Source organism: Periplaneta americana, chromosome 6, assembly GCF_040183065.1.
Source record: "Periplaneta americana isolate PAMFEO1 chromosome 6, P.americana_PAMFEO1_priV1, whole genome shotgun sequence".
NCBI classification, from domain to species: domain Eukaryota; kingdom Metazoa; phylum Arthropoda; class Insecta; order Blattodea; family Blattidae; genus Periplaneta; species Periplaneta americana.
The window spans coordinates 154552181-154571839 of record NC_091122.1 but is presented as its reverse complement, the minus strand read 5'-3'; the positions used below and the strand labels follow the sequence as shown (position 1 = coordinate 154571839).

Sequence of the window (19659 nt, the reverse complement as noted above, 5' to 3'; positions counted from 1 at the left end):
TATATATATATATATATATATATATATACAACCAACTACAACATCACCAGTTAGATATTTCTAAGGTTCAAATCTGCATATAAAAATTAAATTATGGCTTATTTAACGACACTCGCAACTGCAGGGGTTATATCAGCGTCGCCGGTGTGCCGGAATTTTGCCCGCAGGATTCTTTTAAATACCAGTAAATCTACTGACATGAGCCTGTCTGATTTAAACACAACTTACAAGATAAGGCGCATGGAACTAATCTTTAAATAAAGTAAGTTGCTTGGTTTAATTTTGTATGCAGCCCCCTTAATTCAATAACCACAAGCCGCCACTGCTGCTACTGCAGGTAATGTACAGCCCTGTCGCGTTCCTCTCCAAGCCAATTCACTCCCTCCAGATAGGGGAATAGGAACTGCACGTTGCACGCAGACCAGTGCACAATGTGCAGGGTTTTGACATGCCTGATCTAGATCCTAGATTATTACTGCCCGCAAACAGAGTTTGGTAATTCATCCTACTTTCCTCAATAATTAACTGCATTAAATTTTGCAAGTCCTTTTGCTTTCTTCTTTCAATGGCAATGCTGAATTGTACTTTAGTTGACTGGGGAATGATGCATCTGTATTGGGTTTCTGGAAGTTAATCGACTCGATATTGTGCCTTTAATAGTCTTACTTACATGAATTTCATAGATTTTTGTAACATTCTGAATACCGTATCGTATCGTTTTACTCAGCTGGTTAAGCGTTAGTGTTGCCACCTACCGGGAAATTAAGCTTGGACTGCAAAAACTTTCTTATTCCATGGAGTAAGTGGTGTTCTGACTTCCAAGAGTTTTAAAACAACCCCCAGAATGCAGATGAATGTCGATATTAGTGTGTGCTTGCCTTCCGCGCATGCGGGACAAACTAAAAAACACCATCCAGCCCATAACTCAATTTTGTAAAAAATTGGAGTTAGTAGGTTTTTGATCTACCTGTCTCAGTTATAGCAGCGTAAGTTGGCAAACAAATGGAAAATGCCAATAAAAAATGCTACGTTCTGATTGGTTCAGAAGGCTACTGTGCACTGGGCACAGTTCTTCAGTTTTTTTTTTCATGAGATCCAGCACTGTTCGCTCTGACTGACAGTGCATGTGCTCTCTGTGAGGGGCTCTTCCCCATCCCTGTTCTAGATTATCCAGGCACTGTTGAGACGGGACTATAACAAGTAAATTCAACTGCGAGGACTCAGACTTCCACAAGTGCTGGAATCTGTTAACCTGTTTACAGGAATGAGTGAAGTTATGGAAACTTCCGACGTGTGGTGAGATCGTTTATGTAGGGAGATTCCGAGAGTGCTGAGGATGAGGGAGAGAACTTGTTAGTGCTGTAACCTTTGAGAATAAGCAACATCTACACAACGCTTAACAGAGTAGATTTAACTAGCAACATAACCATAAGATTTTCTAATAACAACTTTGAGAAATTAGGAGGATTATTTTCGTGTTCGGTGTTGGTACTCATTATGCATGCACATTGTTGAATTGATGCTTACAAGCAAACGTTCTGATGGGGGCAGATAAAAAAGTTAAAATTTTTTCTTCCACCATGTTAATAATGTCAAAAGAAGTGCTTATACAAATTTTGGCCACTCGACCGCAATTACGAGGCCGTCCAGAAAGTGATTTTCCCTGGGACCGTTTATAGAAAAAAAAAGCACAATTGGATAAAAATATTTATTGAAACAGATACAGGAATTTTTGCGGTATTTGTCAACATATCCCCCACTGGAATTGAGACATTTGTCATAACATAGGATCAATTTTTGTGTCATAGAAGTCAGCCGCCTCAGATCGGAACCGGCGTTTGACTGCGTCTGCACCTCTCTCTGTCGATCCCATGATATGAGAAATTTCTCATTTCCGATGGAAAATATGTTGAAAAATAGCTCAACAAGCTGTGTCCGTTCCAATAAATTTATCCATGAAATTGTGTTTTTTTTCTGTTAGCGTCCCCTGACAAACTTATATTTTTACGGCCGTCGTAATTGCGGTCGAGTTGTATAAGCACTTCGTTTGACATTGTTAACATGGTGGAACGAAAAAAATTAACTTTTTTATCTGCCCCCATCAGAACGTTTGCTGTTAGCTCAGAGTCTGTTGAGGAGCGATCAGAAATAGGAGCATTGGTCTGTAATGATTATTTTTTTATTGTTTAATTGCAATCCACGGATTGGATTAGACCACAAATTTGATATGTTGTGGAGTGGGGTAGACGAGGGTAATTGTAAACAGGGGGTAACTGTAAACAAATGCTATGAGACATACAAAACTCTCAATATAAAAATTTTAATTCGAGAAATATTTAAATTAACACGTTGGCTAACCTACAAAGCAATTTGGCGCCAAATAGGGGTAACTGCTTATTTGTGAACGAATGTTTTGTAAGAGTCTATAAAAAAGTTAAGAAAGAATTTTGCTTCACCTTCATTTTTGGCATTGTAAGTAAACGTACAGTGCTATTTTTTTAAGAATATGTTGTTTATATGAGTAATGTATAGTAGTTAACATTTATTACAATGATTTTGAGATCTCCCATAACCTCAGTTCATTAAATTATGACGTGTTTACATTTGCCCCATAGTTTTAATTGCTTTGGGGTAATTGTAAACATGTTTTACTATGCTTACATTTCGTACTCCTCAGTAATCAAAGAGACCCCCACCCAACTACAATGTGGAGAATTTAGAGAGGATTGTCACACATGAGCCGTTCAGAGCAAAAGTGGTGTAAGTCAAAATTGGGTAATGAGGTTTAAAGTAAAAAAAGTAGCAGTTAATATGTCCTTCGTGCTATGAACTGGCTACTAATAGTTTAAATAAATTGAATATTAATTGCTACTTTGCGCTGTATTTTACAGAATGTTTACTTTAACCCTCATTACCCATTTCTGACTTACATTACTTCTGCTCTGAACAGGCTCATATGTGAAAAATAGTAACTACAGTTATCGTGAAGCTCAGGAGAGGTACGGAGTTCCTATGTCGTCATATATCGTAGGTTAAAGGGACGAAATGTAGCAGTGACCAAAATTTGAGTTGGAAGGAGTACAGCTCTTTCTTCTGAAACAGAACAAAAAATGTTCATTGTCTGATAGCCCGTGCGAAAATTGGTGTTTACAATTACCCTCCTCTCAGAGGGGTAAATGTAAACAGATGGGGTAAATGTAAACCAGCAATTAAAAGATGAAAAAAGTAAACCTTATTATTTTAAATCCATTTTCAGAGAAAAGAAATATCTAAAAATAACACAATGTTCCTTTGTCATGCTTACCGTTACTGAGGGTTGTGTAATGTTGAAATATATTTGAAATCAGTGAAAAGTGTTTACAATTACCCTGGTCTACCCTAGATGGTTTTGCACGGAGGCAGCGCGTCTGGCTGCGAAATCAGGTGGCCCGGGTTCGAATCCCGGTTGAGGTTTTTTCCGGGGTTTTCCCTCAACCCAATACCAGCAAATGCTGGGTAACTTTCGGTGCTGGACCACGGACTCATTTCACCGGCATTGTCATCTTCATATCATTCAGACGCTAAATAACCTAGATGTTGATAGAGCGTCGTAAAATAACCCAATAAAATAAAAAAAATTGCACGGAGGAATAGACTAAATTCTTATTGTTGTGGTATGACTTCAAAGTGTTACGAATGTTATTAAGAACTCACGCAGCTTTTGTGTGGAACTCCCTTTTGGAGCACGTGGACCAGCTGAAACGATGAAATGTGGCCGACACCATGGGTGCCATAACACTTCCAGTCACCGCTTCCTGGATGCAGTCGTTCCCAGCTGCTAGGTCTCCGTCATGGGTCAGACCCAGCCTGTGAGAACATTATAAAACAGTACAAGAGTTCGTGTAAATGGCCTGTGGGGAGTTACATTCAGCTACTCACTGCAAAAGCAATTCAATGTTACTCTCCACACCTAATCCATATAATTCTCTCACTCACATTTCTGGGCCCTCTCACACTTATTCATTTACACCAGGGCTTCACAAATGCTCAAAATTGCACGAGGTATCCAAATACATCTTCCGCGATTATTGCAGTAAGTCTAGGAAGCGGAACAAGATGGCGTAGCCTGAGTCGAAAGGTTACGCAGTTTAGCGATCGATCGTTTTTTGTTCTAACCTTCAGAATAGTGTTGTTTAGATAAATAAAAAGTACGTTTGTTATGTTTGGTTAGGCTACATTAGATAAATAAAAATTAGGTTGGCACAACATGTAAAGATAATTTTGTGGTATCGATCACTGAACGGAGCTTAACTTTGTTTACTTTAAGTTTTACCACAGTCTAGTACATACAGTCACGAAGCTTGAGTTGTTGAGGTTGCTAGGAACAATAAACTGTGCAGGTACTATTTCGCATTGTCTGTAATGAGGCGATAGTAGCGATCCTAGTGGTTAGCAACTATCTATGGATGTATATTTACTACGTATTGAGCTTCGTGACTATATATACTAGACTGTGGTTTTACTCAACTTGTATATGTGAACGATTTTTTTCTGTCCTCAAGTGTACAAAAATAAAATTGCGGTCGAGTATTTCAGATGCTAATTTAAACCATATTCTCAGGGTTTCTGTCAGTCGTACTATTGCTCCTGATATAACTGGTATCATCGCAAAAAAACAACAACGAAAGAAACATCAATAGGCTACGTTTTATGTTAAGTGTTATGTTTCTGTCAATAAAAAAACATTCAAGTTACCTCAACACACTTCCTGACAGATATTACTTAATAAATACAAAAATTGTAAATAAATATGTAACTTGCATATATTTATTTCGCCGTCGCGTATTCAGTTTACACTGACATTCCCTTAGTATTGTCTTGTTAATGAACGTGCGAAGTGCATTGCGTAGTACAGTGCACTCACAATCATGCACTCGATTATTCTAACAATTCTCCTTTTGCAAACCAGCTCGCCAAACTACACTAGCACACTCTCTCATGTCCATTTGCTCACCCAAATTACACTCACTCACTCACTCACTCACTCACTCACTCACTCACTCACTCACTCACTCACTCACTCACTCACTCACTCACTCACTCACATTCGTTTACTCATCAGCTCATATTCTGGTCACCCACTCACCCATCCATACCCCTTAGCTCGCACACTACATTAATTAAATGGGTTGCAAGGAGTAGTGAAGTGCATTCCATAACCTGTCCTACTCAAATCCCATCCTCACCTTCCCGTGGTGCAACCTGTTTTAACAAACGAGGCTCTGGGGACCGAGTTACAGCTGTATAACTGATCTAAAAATGGAGGAGATGCCATTTTAACACGCTGACCTGCCATGACGTGCATAAGCGTCTCCTAAGTGATGAAGAGAGGATATGGTCTGTGGAGTTGTCTGACAATCCTCCAGGTTAGGTCGTAAGGACCCGCTAACCAACGGCAGGTGTGGTCCTCCAAACAGTTTGGGGGTTGCGTGTAGATGATAATTCTGCAGTGCTCGGGAAAAGTGGCATAAGTCAGTTTCCACAAACCTTTTTTGATAATTTATTGACAACTTACACAGGTTGATGTCGATTTGATTTTTTTCTATATGAATTGAGTCGTTCAGAGCAGAAGTGGTGTAAGTCAAAAATAGGTAATGAGGGTTAAAGTAAACATTCTGTAAAATACAGCGCAAATTAGCAATTAATAGCCACTTTATTTAAACTATTAGTAGTCAGTGGATAGCAAGGACATAGTAATTGCTACTTTGCGCTGTATTTTACAGAATTTTTACTTTAAACCTCATTACCCAATTTTGACTTACACCACTTTTGCTCTGAACGGCTCAATTATTGTAATGGGAGAAATACTTATGTTTTTTTTTTCCAAGCGAGCAGATGTTCCGTAAGTTGTCAATAAATTATCAAAAAAGTTTTGTGGAAACTGACTCACGTCACTTTTCCCAAGCACTGCAGAATTATAACCGCCGTAACATAAAAAAATTGGTGCCTACATTAAAACGGTTATAGTTCTTGCTACATCACTCTCACATATTGGGAAGCAAGAGAGTTAATGGCTTCCTTGTCAAGAACTCAACATAATTTAACACATGAATTAAATTACACTTATTTTGTTCATCCATTCACATCTATTCATGTATTCACACATAACTTACTCTTTCACTCACTTCTGTAAATAACATACGAGTATTACACAGTGTTTAATAGAATATTAGATTTACTTTAGAGACGAATTTGTGGTCTGAAAGAGTCAATAACATTATTTAATAAAATCTTATGTCCAATTACTTTGATTGCAAGTCATTATTGTTGTTTGTGTTTCATAAAGTAGACTTTCTGCTAAGGCCGCTATTCCAAATTAACTTCTTACAAGCATTGTTCCTAGGAAAAAACAATTATTATAACTTTCAATGAAAGCGATTTGGGGCTTAAGATTGTATGAACTTTAAAATTATTCTTAGGTACTGAATCCGTCGTTGAAGTGGATGGCACATAATTATCATGAAACACTGTGTACGTTATAGAGATGGGCGATAGTCACTTGTATCGATTGTACTATCGACTGTAGTTTCTACAATACGTAGTTATAATCAAAACTATCGATACTATCGATTCATTACAAACTTTTTTTGTTAAGGGGTTAGGTACAGCTTACAACAGTAAAATTTTGGAAATATTCAACATTTTTTTCCTCCATTACTGTATCTTGTACAATAATGAAAATTAGTATGTGTAAAACACTGTCCTTCTGCTATATGAAAAAAAAAATATATTTTTACGATTAAAAAAAATATTTACATTTTTTTTTTTCAAAATTCATTTCACTGTGCAGCGATGAAGCGTTTCCCACATAACTCAAAAACTATACAACATTCTGTGATGAATTGTTTTGTGTGTATTTACGCATGTCATATCTACAATATGATGCAAGATCACTTCTCTACCTTTGATAGATTGTCTGATAAAAAATGAAAGGATCAAATATTAGTATTTGCTTCTAACACAAAAAATATATATTATTTGTTGAAGAATGTAGTTGAAAGAGCATGATATTGTAAACATGAGTTTCAGCAATAAAATAAGAGAGAGAACATGAACAAGTTAACAAGTTTATGAGTTGTGAGGGAAACGCTTCATCACTGCACAGTGAACAGCCACCATTTTGAATTTAGAAGAAAAAAATATAAATAATGTTTTTTAAATCGTAAAAATATTTTTTTCATATAGTAGAAGGACAGTGTTTTACACATACCAATTTTCATTATTGTACAAGATACAGTAATGGAGGAAAAAAATGAATATTTCCAAAAATTTTACTGCTGTAAGCTGTACCTAACCCCGTAATATATTTCTGAATTAGTATTTAAACACGTGCTGAACTATTAATTTAATGCTATATACTGATAATGGAATCAGAATTACATACCAAGAATATACAATATTATAATTTGTCTTTGAAATCCAAATATTAGACGTCATATGTTTTAAACATGTGGCCATTGCTCCAAGGATAAGTTTCCCATTAAAATAAGCATTTCCAATGTAGGGATGCAGACGATTTCACCTTTTATTGATTAAGTTTCCAGTTTTGGATAACAGTCTTTCCGATGGAACTGAAAATCCCAGTGAATAAAGAGACTTCCTGGACAAATGACTTAGTTGTGAGTGAATGACGTATGATAAAAGAAACGGACAAGTGGAAATAAAATACTGGATTTGTGTAGTATACTTACCAGAAATTTGCGTAGTCGTTAAATAGGGACGTAATAAAAAAAATGTACTTAATGGTAAGATTGAGTTTATAAATTATAATTAAGGAACCGTATCTTGCATAATTTGTAGATTAATGAAGGTTATGACTGGTTCCCGCCAATCACAAAGAGATCATCAAATGTCTCAACTCTCATTATAAAGGGACTGTATCCTTCCCGGGCCTAATCTGCCATCTATGCGAGAGCTGTACATCGTTTTTATTCTTCCTTCGTTTTTGAGTCGTTGTTTGCGATTCAAAAGAATATTTGGAATCACAAACTGGGATGAGTTGTGACCGAATTGTTACAAACGATTCGTAATGTCTTATTGAATGGATGGAATCGACTCCTGAAAAACAATCGTACATCTCAGCTCCAGTTTGAAACCCTTATAATATGATTTTCCTTTCTTCGATATTTTCAGTAATTGCTTGAACTATCGATAGTACTGGAAATAATTATACTATCGATAGTTTCGATAGTTTGTCATTTTTTAGTAGGTTATTTTACGACGCTTTATCAACAGCTTTGGTTATTTAGCGTCTGAAATGCCGGTGAAATGAGTCCGGGGTCCAACACCGTAAATTACCCAGCATTTGCTCATATTGGGTTGAGGGAAAATCCCGGAAAAAACCTCAACCAGGTAACTTGTCCCGACCGGGAATCGAACCCGGTCCACCTGGTTTCGCGGCTAGACGTGCTAACCGTTACTCCACAGGTGTGGACGATAGTTTGTCATAACTATCGATAGTACTATCGACTATTGCCCATTACTGGTACATTATTACAGTGAAACCTCTCCTTACGGACATCCCCAAGATACGGACACTCCTCATATACGGTCAGATTCTTATGTCCCAACTGAAATAATATAGAAATAATGATAAATTAAACTCTCGTTTACGGACACTTAGACACGGACACGGACAGCTTACTTCACCTTCTGACTGCGGACAGAACTTGGATTTCAAGACATAATATGTTACAAAAATGGAAAATTTAGTTTTGAGAATTGTACAGAAATTCCTTGACATGAAAGAAGACAATAAAGGACTCGTAGGCTGCCACTAGCCCATCCGGCTACCCCTTGTTAGCTGGAAGCGGGTGGATAAACAAAATCATTAAATTTAACCTGTTTGATAGGTCCAAGGTTTCCGCGATCGTGAAATTGTATTCGACACATGATAGGGTTAGTAGGATTATTCTCTTCACTTCAATCAGCTGTTCTGTTGCGAGAGACATGGACCTGAACGTAAAGGTTAAGTTGAAAACTGTAAATTACAGCACTGCATAACTGTAGATCTAGAATAAAATTACCTTGCACAGGACTGTATTTTCCTTTTTCGGTCTTATCTACTGTAGTTCACAGTTGCAAAGAATTTACTGTAGTACAGTAGACTGTATTTAGAATTAAACTACAGTAATACATTTCATTTAAAGCGTGAAGGGATACATAATGCATATTATAAATTTACTGTGAGATTGGGGAGCCTCCCTCCCAATTAAGGACACCTTCCTGATGCGGACAGATTGTTACGTCCCTTCGATGTCCGTAAATGAGAGGTTTCACTGTATTTGTTTCATCAGTTTTTATCGACGTCGTTAAAGTAAAAACATGTAATGTAGACGCTGGGACGTACACATGGGCCAGCTCGTGTGCAATGATGAAGGCGCTGGTGAGTCCCTCGTCTCTGTTGAGTGTACAGCTGCGTGTGGGGTCGCATGCCCCAGACACGGGGGCGTAGCCCGACGGTCCGCCGATGTCTGCACGCGTCAGCCACACGGCGACGTCATGCTGACCCCCCAGATTCTCGTTCCAACGGTTTACGTTCTCTAACGATCGCTTGGAATTCCCTTCCACCACCTGTAACAACAACAGTTGATTCTGTAGGTTTGTACACTGCGTTCGTTAGAAATCCCAGTACATTTTTATGTAGGTATCAGTAAATGTTAATGTAAATGTTAACGATTTACGATAGAGTAAATTCTAAGTTAATGAAACCAAACTTTGTTCTTACTCAGTTCTTATCTGGACATGGCAAGTTTGGTAGCTATTTCGAAAGGTTCAAGGTTGAAACAGAAGGTGGAAATATTTGTGCATGTGATGACTCCCTGCAAACAGTCCAACATTTGTTATTTGAGTGTCACACATTTGAACTGCAACGTCTTGAACTAGTTCGTCGATTAGACAGGTGCGACACCAAGTACTCCCCACCAATGCAAGTGTTCCGAAATAAATGCCGTTATCAAGATTTTATGAGATATGTAAATTACGTTCACAAAAGGTGTAATCTGAACACATGATAAAATTTGTATATAGCCACTGTAATTATTATTATTAATTTCTTTCTATAGTTTTTATATATTTTGCTAAAATATTTAAATTAACAGTTGATAGAAATAAATTAGGATAATAATTTAAAATAGATTCACGATAAATGTGTTGTATAAAATTTAGAAATTGCTTGTAACAACAATGTTCAACGGAAAATGTGTAACGAGATTTCAACCCACAGAAATTTAAACTACATTCTATTGAATATTAGGATTAGTTATTTGCTTAGGTTATAATCAGACATCGGATTCTAGGGCAAATGCCTATTTTGTTTCTTTGGGAGAAAAGTAAAAATAATTATTAATATTTGTGTTTTATGGAAATTGAAAGGTATTCAAAGAGTTTTATAGTGCCCTAAAATGCCCTAAAACTGTTATTAGAACCTAATTTGTTAATATTCGCCTAAAAATGCCTAACTCACTGTAAAGTTTCGCATTTTACTCTTACTTTTTATAATTTATACATGCATTCACTGCGAAATTTAAGGCATTTAAAAAGTGGAAAGTTTGCTTCACACCGGCCATGAAAACACTGATAAAGGAAACAAAATGTTTTGAATCTCACGACACTCGCAATAGATTTCACCGAATTTAACATGTTTGGAGGCCTAAATGCCGACAAAGATCCAACCTTAGTTTTGAAGCAGGCAACAATCACAACATGTGCTGCTACCGATTCAGAGATATACTATACTATAAAAATGACTGTTTTCGGTCTGAAACCGATTAGCTGTACTGCCCTTCAGAGTGTCATAAAATCACAATTTTTGGAGAAAGAGTGTTTTTGAAATATTTATGAAAAGTCGTAAAACTGCGAATTAGTAGGGTAAACCGTTACAAAATATTTAAAAGAATGGCCCTCCTAGTGTTAACACTACCAGGAAATGCAACAATGTGGAACTTTGTATTTTTGTCCAATTGAATCTCAATAACAACGGTTCATTTGAATGCTCGTTAACAGTTGCTCTTTCCCTCACCTTATTTGTGTTGAGAAGTTTTGAGCGGTAGGACGTTTTCCTGTGAAGTTTAACGCGATAATGCCAAAAAATATAAGTGCAAAATCTACATTGATCCGGCAATGGCTAACAGAATATTCAGAATTCACTTATGATGGAAAAATAATATTCTGCAAGATTTGTAGCAAACAGGTACGTAACAATAGTTGAAATATATAAATTCTATTAATTTTAATGAGTAGGCCTATAATATTTATACATTGACTGAGCTATCCTGAGGTATAATTCTTTTTAAGACCACTACACTTTAACCTTTTAAATTCCGATAGTTAAAGTATTTGCAGGTCATTAAAATTTTGATTGTTCGAACCCACTAACTTTGTAATGGAAATACGGCAATACAACAATTAGGATTTAATTTTAATTCAGTTTACTTTACATTTTTAGATTTCGCAAGAAAAGAAGTGCCACCTAAAGCAGCATGTGCAAGGAGCGGCTCATAAGGCTAAAGCTCAGCAGAAAAATCAACTGCAACAAACTTTACTAACACAGCCTACTTCATCCAATCTCAGCAGCAATTTCTATGCTGATTTAACCAGAGCGTTTGTTGCTGCTAACATTCCCTGGAATGCAATTGAAAATCCGGTTTTAAGACAGTTTTTACAAAAATACTGCAAACAAAATATCCCATCTGAGTCGACCCTAAGAAAAAATTACTTAGACAGAATATACAATGAAACTTTAGCTTCCATTCGGGAGGATATAGGTGATTCTTACATATGGGTCTCTGTGGATGAAACCTCAGATCCTATGAATAGGTATATAGCAAATATGGTAGTAGGAAAATTTAGTCCTGATGGACCTTCGATTCCACACCTCGTATGTGTTAAGGAACTTTCGAAAGTGAATAGCCAAGCCATTGCTTATTTTGTAAATAAAGGCCTACAGTCTTTATACTCAGGTAATATAGACGATTCTAAAGTTCTGTTGTTTTGTACTGATGCTGCCTCATACATGGTTGCTGCAGCTCCACTTCTTAAAACATTTTATCCTAACCTCACGCATGTAACCTGTCTAGCACATGGCCTTCACAGGGTTTCTGAAACAATCCGGAATGAATTTCCTCTTGTCAATTCGTTTATTTCTAACACAAAAAAATGTTTTTGTAAAGCCCCATCCAGGATTTCAATATTCAGAGAGAACTTTCCAGATATCCCACTCCCACCTCAGCCGGTTGTTACACGATGGGGAACCTGGATTCAGTCAGTGGTGTATTATTCTAAGTATTTTAAAGAAGTGGTCACAGTTATTGATAAATTACCTGAAACTGATAGTACAGCGTGTGTGAAAGCAGTGGAAGATTGTCTGAATGACTCACGAGTGAAAAACGATATTGCCTACATAACATCAAACTTTTCTTTCATACCTGCAAGCATTGAACAATTAGAACGTGAAAAACAATCTCTTTGTAGCCAAATAGCAATAGTAAAGGAAGCTCAAGTGAACATACATTCTGCTTTGGGCGAAACTGGGAAAAAAGTTAAAAATAAGTGGGACAACGTATTAAATAAGAATGTAGGATTTTCATTGTTGGAAAAAGTATCAAGAGTGATAACGGGGGAAAGTGTAAATGTTCCAGTAAGTATTGATGTTTCTATTGTACCTAATTTAAAATTTGCGCCTCTCACATCAGTTCCGGTTGAAAGAAGTTTTTCTGCTTTCAAAATGATTCTCAGTGACAAAAGGCAAAGATTAACTGTGGAGAATTTAGAAAAAATTCTGGTGGTGTACTGTGCAGATAATGATAATAAAGTCTGAGCATGGAACTGAATTTCAATAACTTAAAATGAGTAATCTTGATATCAATAATCATTATTTCATTAGTTTCAATATATTAAATTTGTGCAGCTCTGTTTATAAATATAATATAGTATTCTTTTTTAATGTTTAAACATACTTTTTTGTGCGTATTTTAGTGTATAACTAAAAATTTCAGTGAAAGAAATAAGTATGATACCTTGATGTGCCTAAAATGCCTATTTTCATTAAAATAGAGCCTAATTTTACAAATTTTGAGCTTATTTTAGGTGCCTAAAACTGCAATTTTTAGTGCCTAAAAATCCGATGTCTAGTTATAATATAGTAGACATTTCATGAAACTTGTGAATTGAAATATAAGATTATATTTTAGTATTTAAATTCATCTCACTGCATTTCATTCATTCATGTGTATAAATTATAAAACTTTGTAGAGATTTGCTGAATTTATAGATTTGTAAAATTGTATTAATTTCATAATTGAAACGTAAGATTAATTCAATAGGAGACTTCATTAATCAATATCATATTATTATTATTATTATTATTATTATTATTATTATTATTATTATGTATTTATAACCCTAACATACCTATCTCAGGTAAAATAGGGTTCTCTGTAAAATTGGAGTATAATAAATAAATAAATGTTAATTGTTTCACGGGGACTTTAATAAACAAACGACGTATTATAAGTCCTATTGTTTCTTGTAAGGGGGGTGACCAGTAAAAGTTTTATTTTCTACTATTTTTAATGTAGAGACTTCATATTTTGTACACTTCATTCCCTTCCTATATATAGGCTAATTAGATTATTTAGATTTATTGAAATTCAAATAATACACATACATATATATAATGAAAAATAAAATATAGCACAAAAGCACAATACAATTTACTTACTTACTTACAAATGGCTTTTAAGGAACCCGAAGGTTCATTGCCGCCCTCACATAAGCCCGCCATCGGTCCCTATCCTGTGCAAGATTAAGCCAGTCTCTATCATCATACCCCACCTCCCTCAAATCCATTTTAATATTATCCTCCCATCTACGTCTCGGCCTCCCTAAAGGTCTTTTTCCCTCCGGTCTCCCAACTAACACTCTATATGCATTTCTGGATTCGCCCATACGTGCTACATGCCCTGCCCATCTCAAACGTCTGGATTTCAAGTTCCTAATTATGTCAGGTGAAGAATACAATGCGTGCAGTTCTGTGTTGTGTAACTTTCTCCATTCTCCTGTAACTTCATCCCGCTTAGCCCCAAATATTTTCCTAAGCACCTTATTCTCAAACACCCTTAACCTATGTTCCTCTCTCAGAGTGAGAGTCCAAGTTTCACAGCCATATAGAAGAACCGGTAATATAACTGTTTTATAAATTCTAACTTTCAGATTTTTGGACAGCAGACTGGATGATAAGAGCTTCTCAACCGAATAATAACACGCATTTCCCATATTTATTCTGCGTTTAATTTCCTCCCGAGTGTCATTTACATTTGTTACTGTTGCTCCAAGATATTTGAATTTTTCCACCTCTTCGAAGGATAAATCTCCAATATTTATATTTCCATTTCGTACAATATTCCCGTCACGAGACATAATCATATACTTTGTCTTTTCGGGATTTACTTCCAAACCGATCGCTTTACTTGCTTCAAGTAAAATTTCCGTGTTTTCCCTAACCGTTTGTGTATTTTCTCCTAACATATTCACGTCATCTGCATAGACAAGAAGCTGATGTAGCCCGTTCAATTCCAAACCCTGCCTGTTATCCTGAACTTTCCTAATGGCATATTCTAAAGCGAAGTTAAAAAGTAAAGGTGATAGTGCATCTCCCTGCTTTAGCCCGCAGTGAATTGGAAAAGGATCAGATAGAAACTGACCTATACGGACTCTGCTGTATGTTTCACTGAGACACATTTTAATTAATCGAACTAGTTTCTTGGGAATACCAAATTCAATAAGAATATCATATAATACTTCCCTCTTAACCGAGTCATATGCCTTTTTGAAATCTATGAATAACTGATGTACTGTACCCTTATACTCCCATTTTTTCTCCATTATCTGCCGAATACAAAAAATCTGATCAATAGTCGATCTATTACGAAAGCACAATACAATAGTAACAAAAATGAAAGATAGAAAATACACATTCCTTTCCGTTTAAGATAAAAAAAAAAAAATCACACCTACTTAAGTGTGTATGTAGCCTACGTCAACGATCACAGATAATATCAGAAAATGCAGGCTGTAAATTTCTAAAATTTTACAATAAAATGAACTCACAAGTGGACAAAAATACCATGTATCATAACAAGACTCATTAGAACTTAAATATTATATAAAATAATAAAACGTGTTACTAATAATAATTTTTAAAAGCCAGCTTTACCAGAGTACGAAAAAAATGCAGTTATAGAATATGGTAACCATAACAGTATTGGGATTTCTCTGACATCTTTGATTTTTATGTTGCATATAATAAACACTTATTTCTAAAAAGTGGACTATTCTCAGACATGTAGAGTTGTTAATTTTAATAGAATTAATTTTTTATTTGTCCTATATAAAATATATTAAAATGTATGTCATATTTTCTGACCTAATTTTTTTATTTAATAAATATGGGCTTTAATAAAGTCTACGTTTTGCATAAATTGATGTGAAATAAGTGTGCAAAATTTCAGCATTCTATCTCTAATGGTTGTGGAGTTATGAACTAATATGCATGGAAAAATGATAACTTTTGGGAAATTAATGTAAAGCAAAAAGTGATAGAACATGTCCATTTAAATAAATAAATAAAATAAATAAATAAATTAATTAATAAACTATATATCACTGCATTGAGAAAACTCCGCGTAATTTTTTAATAATAAAGAAAACAAAGAAAAGTTTTTTTCTTTTTTTAATATTCACTTACTACATTCGGAATTTCTTACAACACAATTACATATTACAATAATTTGTTATATTATAGTAATTTATTGTGTAAGAGAGTAAAATTGGATTTTATACGCGAGTAGGAAGTTCAGCGCTTGAGGCGAAGCCGAGAGTGTTAATTTCCACGAGCACATAAAATAAGTTTACTATCATGTGCTATAAAATATTTTATCCAATAATGGTATCTAAATTCAGATTTAAATTGCACGCCTTTCTTTGTAATGTGTTGTTTCTGAATAAGTTATAAATAGGCTAATGAATGTATGGATTTTATGGTTGCTAATGTGTTGATTGTCATGGAAAATGTTTTTAATTCACAGCAGTAAATTAAAAACTTTTAATTGAATACTGTGAATTAAGCCATTATTTAGGTTGTTAAAGTCGATGAAATAAAGACCAATTTAGATAACAGTCATGGATAAATAAAATTATAACTTGGTCACACTCGAAAAAGCAAGATGCTTGAGTTCGGGTATGGCAAAATTGAACTACCGGTATATCGAACAAAAATCATAACTGCGATTAACTCTTAACTGTAATTAATTAGATTAGATTAGGGATTCAGTCTCGTAACTGAAGAAGGCATATTTCTTTCCTTTTTTTTTTTGCATTTTCTATGTTGTATGTATGTACGAGGCGTGTTCTTAAAGTAAGTTCCGTTTTCAATTATAGCCGTCACATCGCTGCAATCGTTATTTTGCGCATGCATATTTTCTTCTTCAATCTTCAGACAAGCTGTGCATGCAGTTTCAGAGCTTCAGTCCGTGTGTGTGGTTAGTTGTGATCAGTTGAAATGTTTAAAGTGATCGAGCACCCCGCCGACTGTGAGATGCGCTCTGTTATCCGTTTCTTGAATGCGAGAAACATCAAACCAGCTGACATTCATCGTCAACTTTGTGAGGTGTATGGTGATGATGCCATTAGTGATGGAATGGTCAGGAGATGGGTTAGGAAGTTCAAAGAGGGCCGCGTCTCTGTGCATGACGAGCAGCATACCGGTCGGCCATCTTTGGTCAATGACAATTTGGTGCGTGCTGTCGATGAAAAAAATCATGAGGACAGGAACAAATTGATCATTCCTCCTACAGCCCAGATTTGGTTCCGAGTGACTTTCATCTCTCCCAGTACCTCAAGAAGTTCCTCGGTGGTCAACGTTTTGATGGTGACGACACCCAAAATCTCATCTCGAAATTTGGCTGGGAACAAATTGACCATCCCCCCTACAGCCCGGATTTGGTTCCGTGTGACTTTCATCTCTTCCTGCACCTCAAGAAGTTCCTCGGTGGTCAACGTTTTGATGGCGACGACACCCAAAATCTCATCTCGAAATTTGGCTCGGAACAAATTGACCATCCCCCCTACAGCCCGGATTTGGTTCCGAGTGACTTTCATCTCTTCCTGTACCTCAAGAAGTTCCTCTGTGGTCAACGTTTTGATGGCAACAAAGTGAAAACAGCAGTGCGGGAGTGGTTCGCATTGCAGGCGGGCGAATTCTACAATGAGGGGATAGAAAGACTTGTGCCACGAATCGATAAATGCCTCAATAATGGTGGAGATTATGTTGAGAAGTAATTGAAGTGTGGAGAATACAATGCAACAAAAATAGTTTGTAAATATCTTCCCGTTTATTTACTACACCCTTTTGGAACTTACTTTAAGAACACGCCTCGTATTTATTCACACTGCAATGGGTATATACCCGGTGGCAGTGGTAACTAATTACACTCAATAAAGACAATAATAAACACAATTAATAAAAATATAATTAACAATAATACTAATAATTAATACTAATAATAATAATAATAATAATAATAATAATAATAATAATAATAATAATAACAACAGGGAACATACTAAATTAAATGAAGCACGATCAGTTAAAATAACATTTAAAGTAAATCTAATTTGTACTTTAAACCTATGTTCGAACTAAAACCCACGAGTATATGTTCATATCTGCACAAGTACCTTTCAAATTACACTCATTTCGCTGTCAACTCACTCACTGCACTGGAACTACGACACATTTCACTGATTCTATCCTGATTTCACTAACACTTCAAAAACATTTCACTGTTCAAATACTTTGCACTGCCACTATAAATTATAAAGCTTCACTGACAGGAACACGTTTCACTTACACAACACACTTCACTGACACAACATAATTCTTCACTGATAGCACACTTCAATAACAAAATATCAATTACACCCTTTAAGTACTGTGTATAATTATCGTCTATTAGTAAAGTCCTTAAGCCTATTTTTAAATACATTTTTGTTTGTTGGTAAAGCCTTTAGTAAGTCTGCAGGTAAAGCATTTCTGTAGGTAAAGCATGTTGGTAGTACGTCTTCAGCCAACAGTTACTAATTGGATACTTCCATTCCTATTCAACATGTTTTTTTTTTGTATAGCCTTCATATAATTTCCAGATTATTTAAGACGCCAATGAGGGACGGGTGGAGTAGGACGCCCACTGTCAAAGAAGAAACAAATCTCATTTTCACCTCTGTCTTGAGTTCAAAAATTTTTATTGTTCTATATTTTGTGTTCCTAGAAGTGTGGCACAATACTGAACAAGTACCCAAATGATGCCCATAGAACACAATATAAAATAAATTGTGAAGTAGACAGATACAAAGCCTTAAATACGATATTAAAGTTTATCACTGTTCAGCATTTTTCACTACGAGACTCAATGAAACCACGCCTGTTGTAAACTTTTTGCATTGTAGTTGAACGACTGAAGTGTGGAGGAGAAGGGAGATGTGAGGAGAAAGAGACTCTCAGATCTCCGTTCCTAAATCATAAACAAACGTAAGTACCCTCTCAAAGGTCCATTTAAAGCCCGCCATCTAGTTCCACGATGAGAAGTTGTAGAATAGGTAATTAAAGGCTGGAATTTCACTTCCGAGTTGTTGGGACTCGGTTGCCACGGTGATGGACGGCACTCGGATAAGTTACGGCTCCGTCTTTTGTTTATCGTCTGATGCAGCACTACAATAAATTTCAGAGCTAACAGCGCAGAGTTGATGACGCTAGCTGTAGCCCCTGTTGCTAAGGTCTCGTAGTGACGTAATTACATTCAGTTTCTATACGTAAATTCATTCTTTAGTTCCTCGATAAATCTATAGCACATATCCAATGAGTAACAATAAAATCGTATAGGGCAGTTCCTATCTAATGCTTTTCCAATTCACTGCGGGCTAAAGCAGGGAGATGCACTATCACCTTTACTTTTTAACTTCGCTCTAGAGTATGCCATTAGGAAAGTTCAGGATAACACAGAGGGTTTGGAATTGAACGGGTTACATTAGCTTCTTGTCTATGCAGATGACGTGAATATGTTAGGAGAAAATCGACAAACGATTAGGGAAAATGCGGAAATTCTACTTGAAGCAAGTGAAGCGATAGGGTTGGAAGTAAATCCCGAAAAGACTAAGTATATGATTATGTCTCGTGACCAGAATATTGTACGAAATGGAACTATAAAAATTGGAGATTTATCCTTCGAAGAGGTGGAAAAATTTAAATATCTTGGAGCAACAGTAACAAATATAAATGACACTCGTGAGGAAATTAAACGCAGAATAAATATGGGAAATGCCTGTTATTATTCGGTTGAGAAGCTTTTGTCATCTAGTCTGCTGTCAAAAAGTCTGAAAGTTAGAATTTATAAAACAATTATATTACCGATTGTTCTGTATGGCTGTGAAACCTGGACTTTCACTTTGAGAGAGGAACAGAGATTAAGGGTGTTTGAGAATAAGGAAAATATTTGGGGCTAAGAGGGATGAAGTTACAGGAGAATGGAGAAAGTTACACAACGCAGAACTGCACGCAACATAATT

The 19659-nt window shown here is 35.9% G+C and overlaps 1 protein-coding gene across 1 annotated transcript in view; it reads right to left on the bottom strand.

Annotated features, from left to right (window-relative positions):
* The window catches only part of LOC138701949 (A disintegrin and metalloproteinase with thrombospondin motifs 1-like), a 115457-nt gene that overhangs the window by 53988 nt on the left and 41810 nt on the right, over positions 1–19659 (bottom strand). Inside the window, exons 4-5 of the mRNA XM_069829328.1 lie at positions 9389–9612; positions 3694–3846 (exon numbers count right to left, since the gene is read on the bottom strand). Of these exons, the coding sequence (XP_069685429.1) occupies positions 3694–3846; positions 9389–9612 (377 nt within the window). The remainder of the gene's footprint in view (positions 1–3693; positions 3847–9388; positions 9613–19659) is intronic.